Consider the following 18,473-nt stretch of genomic DNA (forward strand, 5'->3'; position numbering starts at 1 on the left):
GAGGAACTGCAGAGGGAGGGACAAGCGGTACTGACACACACTGCATGGTAAGGTCACCAGAGGTAGTTGTTTTGTAGCACACACTTCAAACAGTGAGAGCAAACACAGGTAAATGTTTTATCACGGATACATGATCGATGCTGGAGGGGATAGGTGTGTTTATCATCCTGACGTCAATTACAGTGAGGGCCCGAGGGATGGCTCAGTCAGTAAGGCCATGTGGCTCATGCCACAAGAGCATGAGGACCTGCGATTGCTTCTCTGAGAACCACATGCAAAAACAGGCTTTGGTGGTACATGCTTGTAACCCCAGCACTGGGAGGCAGAGATACACACGTTCTTGGGTCTTGCTGGCCAACATAACAGGTAAGCTCTAGACTAATCAATGACAGACCTTGTCTTCAAATTAAAGCAAGGTATATATATGTATGTATATATATATATATATATATATATATATATATGTATATATGTATGTATATATAGACCAACATCCTCCCTCACATAAGCACTCACACGCACGCGCACGCATGCACACACACACACACATGCACATTACATAGTGTTTACATGCACTGGAGAATAACCTGGTATCCTATAACTGTGCATATGCTTTTGATTTTACATATCAGTTAAATACATTTACATTTTTAAAGTGAGGAAACAAACCCTGCAAATTGTTTTTCTAACTGGGGAGGGGTTTCTGTTCGAAGGCATCCGAGAGTGAAAAGCTGGCAGGATCAGAGGAAATTCACAATTCTCCTTTGGAAAGTATCAGTTGGTTTGTGTACGGGTGGGGCTCTCCCTCCGAGGCTTTCCTCAGAATGGATTACTAATGTGGCACATGCCAGAAGGTGTCAAAACTGAGACACTCCGAGGGCTGCGAGGCGCCGTGTCTGTCTAGTGAGCCCCGTGTTGCTTCCTTCCAGAACAGAATGTATAGTACCTGGAGCAGATGGACGCCATGAGACCGCAGACACACAGGTGGCTTCCCACTTGGAGCCCCACTCCCAGCGCACTGATCAGTGTGGCAGCATTAGTGGTCCAATGCTTTCTTCTTGCTGTCTGGAGGCCTCGGCTGACCATCAGATAAGTCAGCAGTCCAAGGTGTAGTGAGCGGGAGCACAGTCTGTGCTTATGTCTGGGACTGAGGGGGACCTAAGGGGACTGTGGTGCAGTCACCGACTATTCTTGAGTTAGTCTCTGGCGTTGCAATACGGGGATAACATCATGGGACTGCAGAGACACACATCCCCTGTGCATAGCATGGTAAGGGCAGGTACTGTATCTTAAATGTTAGGTGCTCTTGTGCTCACCACTGCAAACAATCGCGAGGGCTACGGTGAACAGGCCTGACCTGAATTTACATTTAGCTTTTCGGTACCTATCTGGTTGGGAAGAAATAGTGAGGTGACACATCTGGTGTTGGAACTCTGGGTCATTGATATTCCTGTCACTTGTGGAGGGTGTCTGAGTTACAGATGAGGCCAGAATGATCTATGAAGGTCTAATAAGTTCCAAACAGAGGAAGGCAGTGTATGTGGTCTATACTTATTGCAGGGATCCCCCAAACTAGATGTGTCACTGCCCCTGGCCTCAGTGTCCCTCTGTCTTAAGAACTGTATGGGAGGGCAGCACTGTGGCAATACCTGCAACTGGTGAGTATATGTGTGTCTGTCCCTGTGTGTGTGTGTGTGTGTGTGTGTGTGTATGTGTCTCTCTCTGTGTGTCTGTGTGTGTCTGTATCTCTGTGTCTCTCTGTGTGTCTAGTGGGTATCTGTGTCCTGTGCTCTCTCAGCACTGTGATTTTACTATGTGCTAGGAATGAACTCCGTTTATCAAAGAGCATCCATGCTTGTGACCAAACTCACATTGGCAGGTGCTCACAGTGTCTAATAGTAAAAATGACTTATTGTGTATCTTTTTTAGGTTACCTACCCCTGGGCACCAAGTGCAGAAAAATGGCATTTTCCAGAGTCCCCAGGCTCTGGGTTTCTTATGTGGGAAGGGTGGTTGAGCAACTGACCAACGCTATGTTCTGAGGAGCCCTGAGGGCTGTGTTGGGTGCTGCTGCTCTGGTCCAGTGTAAAGTGGGAGGGGCTGTGGTCCTTGCTTTCTTGTGTCTGCGATCTCTCAGTATCTGGTGCATCAAAAGAGGTTATAAGGTGGGGTGGTTTTCTTGTCAGGTCTTTATAACTATTTTATGGTTTTTAAAATAGCATTTAAACTTATTATTTCATAAACAAAATTATATATATTTATGGTATACAAAAGGTTGGTGTGTGTGTGTGTGGTGTGTGTGTGTGTGCAATGGTTAAACTGAACTAATTAGCTTATCATTTTGCATAGTCTTGGCTTTTTTAAATGATGAGAATACCTTTTTTTAATGATGAGAATACTTAAAGTTCATTCTCAGTGATTTTTCAGGTGTACTGATGATGTAATTTTAGTCATAGTCGTCATGTTCTACACAGTTCTCTTGAACTTATTTCTTTTTGTCAGAAGGCAATTCCTTCTTAGAAAAGAGAAGAACGTGCTGCACTCGCCCTGCCCTGCCGACTGAACGAGAACAGGAGAAAATGTGAAGGGGGAAGCCGTGTACAAAGTCCATGGGGAAAGTCCAAAAAGTGGAAGAAAGTGCAGAAGCAGGCCGATCTTTGTGAGTTAGGGCCAGCCTGGCCTATGTGCTGAGTGCCATGTCAGCCAGGGCCATATAGTGAGACCCTGCTTCAAAATCACAGCAAAAGGAAACAACTCCCATCTGAAAAGAATGAAAGCAGGCAGCAGGTACCGCCGCCGCCACCACCACCAATTCTTTTGTGTAGCTAAAGTTTATGCCACATTTCAAAACTTGTTCTATACAAATACTCCACGTACAGTCAATCTTTTAAACTTTGTCAGTAGCTCCATGAAGCCAGGACTGTTATCTCCAATTGATATGAGCAAACGGAAACACAGGGAGGCTACGGGCTTTCCCGCAGCTGGTACTCAGTGCAAGCAACGGTCCTTCGCCGTGTCAGCTCATTAAGAGAAAATGTGTAATAAAGAAGGTAGAATACAGCTCTAAAAGAGGTCAGTTAATCCAAAAAGACACAGAAAACAAGACAAAACCCACAAGATAACAAGGATGCAAGGAGCAGATGTGACAAGGAGAAGAACATGGCACGATGACAAGTGAGGTCCAGGCCATCATCAGGACCTGGGCTGTGTAAGCCTGAGGGCGTGGTCTTCATCCTCGGATGCCGGGCGGAAGGAGAGGGCCAGCTCCCAAAAGCCGTCCACTGACCTCCATATGCACACTGTAGCACATACATGTGCTCTCTCTCTCTCTCTCTCTGTCTGTCTCTGTCTCTCTCTGTCTCTCTCATCCATTCCTCCCCCTCCTTTTACCTCCCCTATTTTCTCTTCATCTCATATACATACATTTTTACAGTAATAAGTAGCAGATTGCCATCTCTGCCATATCAATGCTCATATTGAGCATACATAGGCCAATATCTCAATTGAAAGGTTAGAATTAAGAGCCAGACCTAACTCTGTACTGTCAACAAGAAAAAGAAGTTTATACTTACTTAATGTTTTAGAGACAAGAGTTTCATTTTGTAGCCCAGGCTAGCCTAGAGATTTCTATTTTTCTACCTCAGACTCTTGAGTGCTAAGGTCAAAGGTTTGTGCGACCACATACAGCAAGCAAGAAATGCCTTTAAAGTCAAAAGTAAGTTAAAAATAGAATGCTATAAAAGGGTGTACCTTGCCAATAGCCATCTTCTTTAAAGTGTTACAGTTCCACATTACTGTCATTGAAAGTAAATCTCAAGGCAAAAATATTCTCACACACACACAGAGAGAGAGAGAGAGAGAGAGAGAGACAGAGAGAGAGACAGAGAGAGAGACAGAGAGACAGAGAGAGACAGAGACATAGGCACACAGAGAGAATGACAGGAAGACACAGAGAGACAGAGAGGAGAGCGCAATTGTGCTACAGAACACCTGAGCAGTATCAAACACCCCAACTTAACTGACATAAGTTGTGAATGCAGGAGTCCTCAAAACAGAGCACTATGAGACTCAAAACACAGTCCTATGAGCACTCCATCAACCTGTCCTAGCAGCCTGTGCTGACGGGAATGGCGGGTGCCTCAGGGACCTGTGGGTGACAAAGGGCTGTGATGGAGCTGAAGAACAAGAGGGCTATGCTGACCCAAGCAAGACGATGAGAGGGAAAGGGGCCATCCTCATGACTGGCTTTAAACCTCCACACTCCTTGCTAGCGGGAGGCGGGGCTGAGATGAGGCAGGTTATCTCTGCTGTCCTCAGTGACTCCCTGGATAAAGTCTGAGCTGGACCATGCAGAGGTAGCCAAGGTTCAGGCCTTTAGTCAGGACTTAACTGAAAAAGAGTCTAAGCCCAGCTTCAATGCTTACTTGGATTCGGAAGGATTTTCACCATGATGAGCCTCAGTTTCTCTGTCTCTACAATGGGATTCCAAACAATACATGAAGCTTTTATAAAATTTATGTCCTGTGCTAGGTACTGTGACTGAAGAAGACAAGTGGCCGTCTGGAAAGGAACTTACTTTCTAGAGGGGAAGACATGACATAAACAGACGAACAGGAAGTCCATGTACTGTATCACGCAGAAGCTTATTTTATGGTGAAGGCAGGAGGGAGAGGAAAATGAGGAGGAAGGGGCGTTAGGACACTGAAGGGAGTGAAGGCAGGCTTTCCCACGGGCATGGGGGCACCCCAAGTAAGCTGGGTGGGCAGGAGGCCCCGAGGTAGCCCGCACTTCTCTAAGGCCCAAGGAGGAGGCCAGTGTGGCTGCAGCAGCACTCAAGAGAGTGCAGAGAGGTTGCCATAGCAACAGCCAGGGCTGGCGCTCTGAGCGAGATGGAGGTTCACTGGATGTGTTCTAGCACTTGAGTGACAGAACCAAGTTTAAAAGGAAAATTTCAGAGTATGGAATAGGCTACAAGGGAGACAAAGAATGTGCAAGAAGTTATGAGGCAAGAGTGACAAGAGGAGAAAAGCGAGAGAGGCTTGGAGTCGGCAGAGAGGAGTGGGGATGAGGAGCTGCAGTCCGGATTCAGCTTGGAAACAGAGCCGGAGGGATTGGATGATGGGCTGAGTTCAAGGTCAGAAAGTGTGAGAGAGCATGACTTCAGGCTGAAGGGAGGGGCCATCTGCTAGGAGAGGATGGCAGACCTTCTACTTCCTGTAGGGCTGAGTCAGAGATAAAACGGGTAGAGAGATGTGAAGTACCCCTGGCCTTGAACTTCCACACGTGGAGGGACAGAAGGGTGATGAGAAGCCACAAACTACCTGGAGTGCCAATTCTCTCACACTCACTCATGCTGATGCTCAGAACCACGAGAATCAGGGCAGAGTTGAGCTTCCTGGCATTTAAAATGAACTCCGTGGCGTTATTCCAACTGGCCCAAGGAGCGCGTTTACAAAACCACAGTGTCCAATCAAGAAGATTTTCAGCCGGGCAGTGGTGCCCCACGCCTGTAATCCCAGCACTCTGGGAGGCAGAGGCAGGCATATTTCTGAGTTCAAGGCCAGCCTGGTCTACAGAGTGAGTTCCAGGACAGCCAGAGCTATACAGAGAAACCCTGTTTCGAAAAAAACAAAAACAAAAACAAAACAACAAAAAAAAGATTTCCGAAGACTTCTGACTTTCTGTTCGCATGCTGAAGCAGCTATCACCCAAGTCTCAGCTGTGTACCTTCAAGGCCCTCCCCCCACTATTTAAGCTGTGACTTTACTCTGACATCCCTATGTTGTAGGGCTTACCATCCCTACTACATGTGTTTAAATAGAAAAAAATGTCCATAAACATTGTGCATGTTCACGTGTACCTGCATGCACGTGTGTGAGGTATGTGGGCCTCTGGAGTTCAGATATTACCACTGAATATCATGTCTCAGGTGTTGTCCATTATTTTATTTTCTGAGACAAGCTCTCAGTAGCCTTCATTTCAAGTTCCTGAGACCCTGCTGTCTCTACCACCCCAGTACTGAGAATACCACAGTGTGTCACCCCACCAAGCCTGATTATGTGGATATTGGTAATGAACTCAGTCCTTGTCCCTGCATGGCAAGCACTTTATAGAACGGGCCATCTCCCCCGGCTCCTAACAGAAATGCCTTTACTGTTTCTGACTCATTCCTTATGCAGCTAAGGCCATTTGCCCCAGTTTGGGCCATGTTGGCTTTGACTTGATGTCAGTGGATCCTCTGCCTACTCTTTGAGACTGTTCTAGATTCTCTTGGTATATTCTTGGCAGGGAGCAATTTGGTTAGGGTTAGGGTTGGGGTTAGGGTTAGGGTTAGGGTTAGGGTTAGGGTTAGGGTTAGGGAGTGCTTTAATCATCAGGGAACCTGGTGGACATGAGCTAACTTTGTCCTCCATCATTCATACTGTGAAGGTAGCCTATAGTATGCTAGCACACTCACCAATGAGTCCACAGCAAAGTTCCTGAATGCAAATAACGTAGAGCTCTCTCTCTCCAGAGCACACGGGCTTTGTTCAATGGAGAGAACAATACTGTGTGGAGCATCTGCTTGTGAGTGACTGATAGAGTGTCTGGCGAGGGCTTCATAGAGGCCCGGCCTGCAGGCTGAGGCACTGGCTCTGCCCAGGACATTATAAAGGTCACGTGAGGATGGTGCTTCTGTTTGCCTACTTCCCCTGGTCACCTTCCTCCACCATTTCTTTTTCTCTCCCTTTGTCTGCTTACTCACAGTCTGTGTCCTGTAGTAGATATTTTCTATTTCTGAGTCAACGCTGTGCTACTTAAGAACCTAATGATCCTCAATTTTTTTTTAATCTTGAAACCAGGACTATGTAGCTTGGAGGGAGAAGGGATAATGGAGAAAAAAATGTTCTTTATAATTCTGAAAAAATGTACCAGGGGTGTGATAGGGAGGAGGAAAAACCGACCTCAGGAACATTCCTGTGAGTGTACCTGTAGTATGTTTGTGTTGACACATGTGTGTGTGCATGTGCAGGTAGTACTCTGTGTGTGTATGTGTGTTTGCAAGTGCCATCTTCCTCAATCACTTTCCACATTATTTTTTTTTTGAGACAGCTTTTCACATTGAACTTGGAGATCACCCAACTGACTAACTAGCTGACCAGTAAGTTCCGGGAATCTGCCGGCTTCTGCTCGCCCAGTGCTGGGATTGCAGACAAGTACTGCTTCATGTAATGCTTTCTGTGGAGCCACAGTCTGCCAAATTATCTTTTAAGATGTGATCATTCTGGCAAAGCAATCAATCAAACTCATGCTTGCTTAATAAGCACCTTATTGATAAGGGCATTTCATCAATGCAGCTTTTTTTTTTTTTTTTGACCTGGTTTGAGCATTCAGCCTAGGCTGACTTTGAACTTGTGCCGTAGTTGCACAATGAGATGCCAAGTGAAATAAGGAAAACCTGGCTGCACTCACGGGTGACGGATGAGCACAGGCTACGTGCTAAGCAGCTGGTATCTTTCTTCACAGCTTCTTACACTTCAACCCCACCTCTGGCTTTGGGAACAGCCTGGCTTCTACAATACGATGTGTAACTTCTACAAGTCTACGTCACGAGTGGCGTTCAGGAAGTGGTGTCTGGCTTGTAAGCAGCCTTTGAAAGGCATCACAGGCAGCCACTGACCAAATGATGTAGGCTCTGCTATTTTGCAAGGATGTCCACTCCCTGTCCTGGTTGTTACTTTGGCCTTCTTGCGGCTTCTTTTTAACTGCTGGCTATCACTTGGCATGGGGCTTCTTACTTCCATAGACTTCCAGGCCACATATGCAATCTTGAGCTTTCAAGAGAGTGGACGAGAGCTTCCTAGTCACTTGAAGGTCATAGAGAATGACAGCCGGTCGACGAATAGCAGCTACAGAACACTCGACCAAGAGCCCAGTTTCTTCAGCTCTCTAGACTCTTCCCTCTTCATAATTATACTGCCCTGTTCCTCTGCAAAAGATCACATCTTAAAAGATAATTTAGCGGGCAGTGGCTCCACAGAAAACCAGTCATTAACAACCCTTTTGGTTAAAAAAAAAAACAGTGCTTTGTTCTGTAAAGTGAAACCACATTTTCCCGTTCTTTTTGCTCTGCCTGAAACCACTCAACTGACTATTCATGCAAACCATCACAGAAAGAAGGCCACACATACTCCATCTTGGAGAGTTATTACTTCAGTGAACTTGACGTCACTTTTGACCTATTTAGGCACTTGCTTAAACCTCATGAAAGTGGCCGTCCACACAGGTGAGAGAGAGGGAGGGGCTCCTGGAGGCCTCTGGTAGGAACACAGAATCCAAAGGACCTCTCCAGGTGCAAGCCTCAGCATGCTGTGTCCACATTTTAACTGTTTTTTTTGGGGGGGGGTCTGCTTAGAGGTAGTGGGGAACTAGTCTCTTGATGGTATAAATGGAGATGCAAGTGACTGTCGCTGAAGAAGCCTGTGGGAACTGTCAGCACCGTGTTCTTTCTTTGCCGCCAGCAGGCACCTTCCAGTTCCTTCCACACAGTTCTATGAATCCCTTTGGGTTTTGCTTAATTAATTTCTGCACTTCTAGAGATCCAAAACTGAGCCTTACACATGCCAGACGAGTGATCTGTCCCCGAGGTATGTTCTGCTCTTCTGGTCTATTGCTGTCTCTAGAAATGAATATACACTCATCTCAGACTGGGAAAGAAACACTTACCCAGAGTGCTTCATGTTTTGAGGCTTATCCATTCGGACAGCAAGTTTGATTTTGAGGTCTTGATCGGGGCAGTTTTTGGAGACTGTCATTTTGTGCCACTCAGATTGTTTGGGGCTGTTTGGGGTGGGATGGAGGATAACCTGCAAGGAGAAAGCATACATTTCTGTCAGAAGACAGAAGCAGCACACAGTCGTGCTTTTTAGAACTGGACACTTTGATGCAAAGACATGCAACCATGAGCCCAGGCTCCATTGCTGAGACGACTCCTTTATGAACTGTGGGTGGTTGAGATCACACAGTCACATCTATGGAACAAAAATGCCCTCTGGCTTCCTTCTTTTTCCTCACTGGCTAAGTCTGTCGGAACAAGAAGGGTGGCGTCATGGTGACATGGTCCTACTTTAGTTTTTCTAAGATTCAGAAGTAGTAGGGTAACCTAAGAACACTGTCCATCTCCCATTAACCACATCAGCCACTAGCGAAGAGATGTGCATCTGTAATAGACAGCTTTTAGCCACTCCTTCCTTTTCCATTTTCTACAATTTCACATTACAAGAAGAGAAATACGTCAAAGCCTGTGGGAAATGAAAGACTTAGGCCGGGCAGGAGTCTATGTTGGGTCCCACATGGGTCAGGGGTCAGGAGCACCTGGACTGGGATTTTTTCTCTTCCAGCTTCTCATTGTTGCTGTGAGTGGAAGAAGCTCCCAGCTGCCTCCATCTATGTCCGGCATGGGGTAATGGAGCCCTGTAACTCTGTGGGACAGCACCTGTCCTTAAAGATAGCTGAGGAACAACACCAGTGGTTGTTGGAAAATGCCCCTTGGCAGCATGTCAGACACACTTTGCTGTGGCCCTGTGCTGCCTTGAAATTAGGGTTTGGAGGGTGGGGGCAAAGCTAGGAGGCTTAGTTTTGATCAAATAGCCCCACAACAGCACTCCAGAATTTTATGTTGTATTTGTCACTTGATATATGAGCAACTTACAGTTGGTTTAAAGACTATGAGAAGACATACATGTGAATACAGCGCCAATGAACATAAGGAGTGGAGCACCTGGGATTTGGGATCTGCAGGGACTCCTGGCCCCAGAGGGTGCTGAGTGACAGTGACACTGGTGTTGTCACTCAGCTATCTTTAGGGACAGGTGCTGTCCCAGAGAGTTACAGGGCTCCATTACCCCATGCCTGACATTCTGACAGCGTGTTCTCTGCCTGTGCATTTGCCTGGCTGTGAACTGAGGGCACAATGCTATAGGCCAGGGTGTGGCCCCAGCATTTCCTGCTGTTTGCCAGAACTCAGCTTGCTAATGAAATCTGCAAGCTAGTTCTGAGAGTGGGATCTAGAGAATTCTTTGACACATTTTTAAAGTTATATTTATTTATTATTTATTTATGTGAGTGTGTGAACATGTGACTGTGTTCTACAATGTGTGTAGTATGTGTGTATAGTGTGTGCATGTGTGTGCAGTATGCGCGTAGTGTGTGTGTATGTGTGTGTAGTGCCTATGCATGAGTGTATAGTGTGTGAGTATGTATGTGTGTAAGGTATGTGTAGTGTGTGTGTATGTGTGTGTGTGTTGTGTTTATATATAGTGCATGTATATGTGTGTAGTATGTGTATACACACATATAGTGTATGTGTATGTGTGGTATGTATGTGTGTATAACGCATATGTGTGAACTGTGTGTAATGTGTGTGTAGTATGTATATGCGTATGTGGGGGTATGTGTATGTATTGTGTAGTGTGCACAATGTGTATATGTGTGTGTGTATGCATAGATCAGAAAAAAGGTGCAGAAGTCAGTTTTCTCCTCCCACTCTGTGGGTTCTGAGGATTGACATCTCGGTGTCAGGCTTGGTGGAAAGTGCGTTTGCCTGATGATCCATCTCACTGGTCTCTGCAGTAGATTTTTGCAACTCTAAATGCATCTTTGCCCTTGTTTGGAAACAGAGGGAAGGGAGCTATCCATCCAGCTGTGTCCGCTGTCAGTCTGGTGGGAGAGACAGTCAGGAGGAGCAGGCTGGCAAGGGCAGGCTGGTCCCATCAGTCATGGAGCTGGCTGCCTCACAGCCACAGGCACAGCTGGAGCAGCACACACCAGCGGTTCTCAGCCTGTGGGCCGCAACCCCTTTAGAATCAGACAACCCTCCACAGGGGCACATGTCAGATATCCAGCAAAGGGAGGGCTGTGAAGAGCACTGTGACCAGACCAGTGGCAAGAAAGGTCTCAGCTTCCTTCCGTTCCTGCCTGCTTGGTAAAGTTAGAGCAGGAGCAGCACCCTGTACACAGGAAGCTTGTTAACAGCCCTCCACCACATAGATCCCTGCTACGGTTCCCACTGCCAATATGGTGCCCTTTCAAAATGCAGATGGCCCCTTCATCACTGACCACTCCACAAAGCCTTCTACCGGGTTCCCTTGCAGTCACTCTCTGGTGAAGCCTCGGCAGGGTAGATGGAGAGATGGGGTTCTTCTGTCTCCACCTGCAGCCTGCCAAGTTCTAGATGGGCTGGAGTGCTCCTCCTGTGTGTCAGCACCTTGGGTGGACAAAGGACCTTCTGGATGTGTGGGTGCGACAGGGTGACCGCCCATCTCACCTGGGCATGCCAGGCTGCTGACTGAAGCCTTATGTGCTGTGCTTTGATGTGCAGATGTGAACTGGCAGCCAGAACCCACCCCTCAGGAGGCTGCACATCAGCCTTCAGGGCTTCTGCTCCTGGTGTGGGCGCAGGGGTAGCCTGCTGGGGCTGCCACACCCTGGCTTTTTATCGGGCTGATCTCATCTGTTTGCACCTCCTGAGAAAGGCATTCTCACTTCACAGAGGGGGCACCCCTGGCTGTGAGCTTTCCTCTCAGGACCTAGGCAGAGTGATTCCCATACTGCGCTGTAACTTCTGGCTTTTATGCCTGTGCCCTGTAATGTTACAGGTTAAAGATTTCTGCCTGAATTTACTTTTGTTTACCTGTCTGCAGCACTAACATCAGACCCAGCAGGCCTGCCACTGTGCCTGTTCTATTAAAAGAGGGAATATATTCATATATAATCATATATACCATGGTCTCTCCAAGTCTCCGGTTCACTTAGATAGGGTTCAGTTGGTTAAAACTGTGGGTAAATGTGTACATCCTTCCCACACAGACACACAGGAGGTTGGAGCTCGAAGTGAGGGCAGGCCTGGGTGATGGTAACCTCTCCTCACCCTCAAGGAATTCTAATTCTTTTTTTTTTTAGAGTATATTGAAAAAGATTCATTTATTTTTAAAATTTGAAGTACATGAGACACAAAGCAGATGAATAAATGAAATATGGCTGAAGGAATCAAACTAATCCCAGGACCCTGGAGGAAGGTTCTGTCCGGCTTGGTAGAATTGGCTCAGAGCACTCTATGTGGTCTACAGAATGGCTGAACTTGAAAAAGACTGCCATGTCCCCCGGTTTCCACCTTCAGAGTTACCGCCTGCAGAGGGCGCCAGCCCAACAGAACAGGGCTGGTCAGCAGAGGGCCAGCCTGGCCTACTGAAGATGGAAAAGGTGAGTGTCTAGGCACCGAGGCGCAAGTGTGTGTGTGTGTGTGTGTGTGTGTGTGTGTGATGTGGTATGTGTGTGTTTGTGTGTGTGTGTGTGTGTGTGTGGTGTGTGTGTGTGTGGTGTGGTATGTGTGTGTGTGTGTGTGTGTGTGTGTGTGTGTAGAGCGATCCTAGCCCTCCACAGGGGCAGTGAGGCTGAAGACAGCTGCTGAGCTGCCCACTTTCCTTTTCTGACAAGTTACTTTATCCTTGTGGGCTTCATGAGTTTCTGCCTTGGGGACACTTATGAAGTCCCTGAAGGGCTGAGCCTAATAACATCCCTAGATCAGCACCCCGGGAGCTGGTAATCGGGGTTGCAGGGCTCTCTGTGTCCCAGCAACAGAATGGACGGGGTGGGTATGCTCAGTACTGGCTAAGGAGGGAGAGTCCTTCTGGACAGGCGCACCCTGTAGCCTACCTTACTCTGTTGTCCCCTCCTGATGTGTGTGTGTGTGTGTGTGTGTGTGTGTTCATTCTACACCTAACTATGTGTGACACCTTAGAGCATGGCATTGGGGCCTGTTTCCAGGGCAGTAAAGAGGACTTTACGTGAGGTTGTTTAAAGGATCAGTGACTTGGTTCACTGATATCCAGGCTTGTGGGTCTGCCTCCAACGGCAGGTCTCGAACCTGCCATTTACATAATGTTCTCCACATTGGGGTAATCACTGCAATTACTTACATTCTGAATGTCCCCGTTAACACACGGATGTATTTCTTTTGGTTCCTCTTTTATCTTACGTTGATTTTCATGTTGCCAGGAAGCTAGGCAGTGTATTACCAGTGAATTTCACATTAAGTCAGTCAGCAGCATTACACATCTTTCCTATAAATAATGCACGAGTGCGTGGCTGAGGAGTGTCCCCAGCCCGGCTGCTGAATCACACTTGTCCAGAGTTTATTGAGGAGACCCTGTGGCTCAGAGAGGCTGAGAGACTGGGTCAAGGTCTCGCCGCTAACAGAGCATAGTAAAGTATGTAACTCCAAATGTCCGCCCCTCAGTACTTGTTCAGGACTTTGGGGCAGGAAGGTCGCCACAGATACCCCTGTCCGTTTTCTGTCACTTGGCCCTTTCCATAGAGATCACTCACCCGCCCGAGTTCCTTGTCTTCCAAGGCCAGGACACCAGTGCTCTCTGTGAATAGCTTTACTTTAACAGCTGGCAGCGCGTGGGTTGTGGAGAAGTCGCCTTGAGTGCCCCAGCTGTGGAGAGAATATTAGAGTCAGTGTAGACAGGCACCCCTCAACAACCCGTAGCTCTTCTCTGTCTGCCCAGGAAGAGCAAACGCAGGGTTAACCCAAGGCAGCGCAGACTGTCACACCCACTCCCAGTGCCCCCAAAGCTGCCGGAGCAACAGAAAGTGTTGATTAACTTGTGAGATGAAAACGAGGCAGATGCTCGCTCTCGAAGCTGCCATGGGCCTTCCCAGAGTGCCTTGCAGTCAGCACCGGAGGAGATCAGTTTCCCGCTGCTGCTCCCTTCTCAGCAAACAGCAGCACACGTTCGTTCGCCAGCCTTTCAACTCGGCCCCTGAATGCCTGCTTCATGGACAATGGAATTTTGGCTCGTGATACTAGGCTAACTCCTGACCTTACAGAGATACTTCGGCAGCCATGGGTCACAGGTTGGAGCTACTGTCCAGGAAAAGTGGAAAACAGGACTGAGTGAGCTCCACCAACAAGAAGGACTGCAAGACGGAAGGCCAGAAATACGGGAGTGCCTTTCCGTGCTCACGGTTTCTGTAGCTAAGTCTCAATGACAGAAGAGAATCTGGTTCACCCAACGTGTGGGTGGAGCAGGGGGCGTGGCTCGCACTGGGGCGTGGCCTCTCGGTTGTGCTTTCTTTACTCTCTGGTCATCATGCTCAGAGACCACGCCCACTCCACCCCGCCCACCCTGCCTCCATCCATTATATAGCTGCAAATGGAGTACTTTGTGGACCTGCTATGATCTGCACTGAGCCTGCCTTACCCTTCGATGTCATTCCAAGCACTGTTAAAAGGCTCTCCTTCTCACCTGCTCCCCTCAAGGGCCTTTGCTACTTCTGGCCTGCCTGTCACCTGACTGGATTTCTCTGGTGGCAATCAATGTTTCTTTCTTCACGCCTTTTCAGGGATTGGCCCAACTGTCACCTTTAGGGAGAGCATGCCTTCTGATCTGACAGTCTAAACTGGGCCTGGGTATCAACCTGTCTTCATACAGCAGGCATTCCAGCCCCAGTGATGTGAGGTTGACTGACTCAGGCCTGCTTATCTTTGGGTCTCTCCGCTCTGTGAGCCCCGGGTCTCTGCTGCTCATTTATATCATAGCCCTTACAACTTAGCATGGCGCTTCATACATAGGAGGCATGGAGTAAATATTTTTGAACAAATAAATAATATCAAATATATGTTCTTTTACAGGGCCAGGAAATAGTACAGACAACAGCTTTCATCTACAGATTGTTTTTGCATTATGTAACCAATTTCCCATACTGTCAGGCATTTGTTAACATTAATTTTATTGACTACAGTGTTACATTGTATAAATACATTGAAACTTATGTAACTATTAGGCTATTATAGCAACCAAGTTGGATAGAGGGTACTTAAAGAATGTGCTTCTGATTAGTTCTTAGGGATAAAGACCTAGATGGGAGATTTTCTTCATCAGGAAAAACCTTTGTCACTTATGTATAGTGGTGAACATACCTATTCCTCAGACAGTTTATGTAAAAACAGCAACTGTCCTGCATCTGCAGTTGAGTTTAAACCAAGGGTGTTCTTCTTACTTCACAAAGGACGTTGTTTCTATGCCCTATTTGGCCATTATTGTTTTATGAGTATTCTTTAAACAGATGCATATATTTTTGTTTCATGTGTATGAGTACTTTGCCTGCATGTAAGTATGCACACTACAGATGTGTTTGGGGCATACACCAGCTGGAACAGGGGGATGGATCCTTTGGAACTGAGTTAAGTATGGTTGTGAGCTGCCATGTGAGTGAGCCTGGGAGGAGTGGCAGATCACTAGAGCAATGGGAAGGAAGGACCTGGGTCTGGGAGACAGACGTGGGCGAAGCAAGTCAGGGCAGTCACAGAAGCCTCAGGAGGTATGAGATGGAACAAAGGAAACAGGTTTCAACAAAATAGTAAAGCCATACATATCCAACCAGGAACTGGTAGCTGTGGCTCCCAGCCCCTTCGTAAAGACCTAGGATGGGAGAATCTGCCCTAGCAAAGATGCCGTGGTAAAGTGAACCGGAGTATTCCTGCTCCAAGCCTGGCTAAGTCACAAACAAACTGTGGGGTTTGGGATGAGCTGACTAACATCCAAGTACACCAACCAAGCCCCTCAGCTGTAAAGTAAGTTCACCTCACCATAATTGTAAATGTAATAGCTGCAGGCTTGGGACACAGCGAGATCCCAGTAAATCCTGCCTCTCTTTGATTCCCAAAGTAGGAAAATGTTTAGAATCACGGACATTCCAATTCTACTAAATAACTAAGAAAATGCTCACCTCGGCTGACATTTCACAGTCACGAAAACTCGAGAGAGTCTGTTCCTTTGCAGGATCCGGTAAGGTCCCTTCAACCTCATGCGATGGGGGTGCTGCCTGCACTGTTGGGCCCAGGTTGTCTGACACCTCCCTGGAGAGATTTCCTGGCTTACTTAGCAGAGACTGATTCTGAACTGACCACTGCTGCTACCCAAGGATGCCCGGCCTAAAGGCCTGCCCCTCATCCTCTTGCCCCCATTTCCCTCTTCTCTTTTTGATCTTTTCTAGACTGGGGATTGAACCAGGGTCTCACACATGCTCAGCGAATGTTCTACCACTGAACCCCAAATTGTCTCTTCAATTTTAATTTTGACACAGATTTCCCACTGATTTGCTCTGTCTGACAATGAAGTCATGAGTATGAGGGTGGCCTTTGGCCCAGAGAAACTTCTCCTGCTTTAGTCTTACCGGGAGCTGGATTTCAGGCCTGTACCACCTGTGCAGCAGGGCCTGCCTGGGCCTTAGGGATATCCTGGGCTGCTTAGTAGAAAGCAGCCCAGTCTGCCAGGACTTCTGAAGCTCCCCGAGGAGGCCTTGCTCATTGGTCTGAGAAATGACTCAGACTTGGGGGCTGCATGGTGCTTCAGAGAGCCAGAAACTGAAAAACTGAATAAGCCATTAGAGTTGACTGCTTCCCTACTGGGAGTTTTGGCTTGCACCATGTAGTCAGGTCACAGATGAACCCCAATTTATCTCTCAGACTTTAAAAATAGTAACCTGGCCCAGTGAAGCAGGCAAAATAAGAGATTCTATTCTAATCAAGACTGCATGATCTTCAGGGATAAGTCATTCTCTCTCTCTCTCTCTCTCTCTCTCTCTCTCTCTCTCTCTCTCTCACACACACACACACACACACACATAAAGAGACATACACAGACAGAGACACATACACACATAGGCACACACATAGACACAGACACACAGGCATAATTCGTAAAGACTCACAGACACGCATGCATAAACATGTTTAAAATGGTGTGAAAACATCATGGGTTTTTCTTTTCCTCTGTACTTCTGCTCCATTCGCTTGGGGGTCTTGATTCCATAAATACCTTCACAGATAAAATCACCACAAACTGCATGAAGGCCACAGGAGAAGACTAAAGCAAAATGGGCCCTTCCTGAGCCAAAGGCCTCTGCAGATGCCTTGCGTCAGGCCTCTGAAGCCAGCGCTGAATGAATCTCCCTGGCGTCACAGAGGGCTGTGCAGTGAGTCTAGGCTATCCCAGGCTGTTGACAGGAAGCTGATGTGCTGCCTGAAGGAAGGGCTGGGTTCAGGGAAGGCTACTGCAGGCTCCTTCCTATCATGGAGGCTTAATTCTCAGACTCTTCCGACAGTTATGAAAATGTCTACTCTTTGTCTTTTTCCAGCTCAGGCAAGAACCTGCTCCTTTATTATAATTGGTACCAGACATGCTAGGCGTGTTACCTATTTTAGAAGCATTATGAGTTAGTTATATTTACATATTATCTTTAAAAGAAAACTGGCTAGCTATTCTATGAGATGTCTACACTTACGAACCCACAGTCACATGGATTGTGTGATGCACGCCACGGCACTCATAGGAAGTGAAGGGCAGTGTAATTACACACGGCTATGTCCCTTCCTCCCTTAGCTCCTCCACATACACTCTTGGGTACTTTAATCGATTATCCCTGCAACCACGGGGAAGCTCCGTTCTGAGACTCTGGCATTCTGAGTCAACCTAAAGTGGCTCAGTTTCCTCCTCTGTAACTATGGGTTCATCAGTGTAGACATTTCACAGGATACCTAACAGGCTTTAAAAAAATATGCACATATAACTCATAATGCTTCTAAATAGATGTGTGCCTAGCATGAAGCCGTCTGGGTACCAATTATGATAATGGAGCCAGTTCCATTATGTCCTAGTTGGAAAAAGGCAAAGATCAGAAATTTTCATACTCCACCCCTCACAGGACAGAGGTATAGGAAGGGTCTCAGAAATAAGCCTTCTTGATAGGAGACCCCCTGCAGTAGCCTTCACTGACTAAGAGACTCACCTTCACTGAGCTGTAGCTTTGGATTTTTGCCCATGTTTAATGTACTTTTCCACAATGCTAGGGGATTTAAACTCTTGAACTTTTGATCTCAAATCCTCACTATTGAGCCCAAAGACCTCTATCTCTCAGGCACTACTAATGCAGTAATGCCCCATGGTCTGATAGGTACCTCTGTGTCACTGTCTTCCTCTCCACACACTGAGGTGTCAGGGTGCAAGTGACATGTTCAGTGTATCCTACTGCCTGCAGCAAGAGCAGCAGTAAGTCAACTACTACAAACACACCCTTGATTGTTAACTAGAAAGGGAGGGCAATGGGCTAGGAACCATCGCTTTGCATGTTCAGGGCTGTGGAGATGAGACAGGAGTTAACCTGCAGCCGCCTCCTTTCCTTGTGTCTTCATCTCCTGTAAGAGGTGGCAGTGTTCTGGAGTACAGTGACCGAGTGCCCGTGAGGTCAGGCAGCATGCAGAGCACACCGTGTGACAGCTGTCTGGGGAGCCAGGCATGGATGCTTGAAGGTCAAACAATGGTTGGCTCACAAAGCTAAGGCCTGGAAGGAACATGGATGCCAGTGACAACAAAAAGTGCCACGAGCACATACTGAAGACTACAGAAGTCATCATCTGTCATTGTACC

At 47.2% G+C, this 18,473-nt stretch overlaps 1 protein-coding gene across 1 annotated transcript in view; it reads right to left on the reverse strand.

Moving 5' to 3' along the window:
- The window catches only part of Cadps (calcium dependent secretion activator), a 467,230-nt gene that overhangs the window by 166,019 nt on the left and 282,738 nt on the right, over positions 1-18,473 (reverse strand). The window contains exons 7-8 of the mRNA XM_052190346.1: positions 13,366-13,477; positions 8,707-8,846 (exon numbers count right to left, since the gene is read on the reverse strand). Of these exons, the coding sequence (XP_052046306.1) occupies positions 8,707-8,846; positions 13,366-13,477 (252 nt within the window). The remainder of the gene's footprint in view (positions 1-8,706; positions 8,847-13,365; positions 13,478-18,473) is intronic.

Source organism: Apodemus sylvaticus, chromosome 8 (assembly GCF_947179515.1).
Source record: "Apodemus sylvaticus chromosome 8, mApoSyl1.1, whole genome shotgun sequence".
In the NCBI taxonomy this organism is placed as follows: domain Eukaryota; kingdom Metazoa; phylum Chordata; class Mammalia; order Rodentia; family Muridae; genus Apodemus; species Apodemus sylvaticus.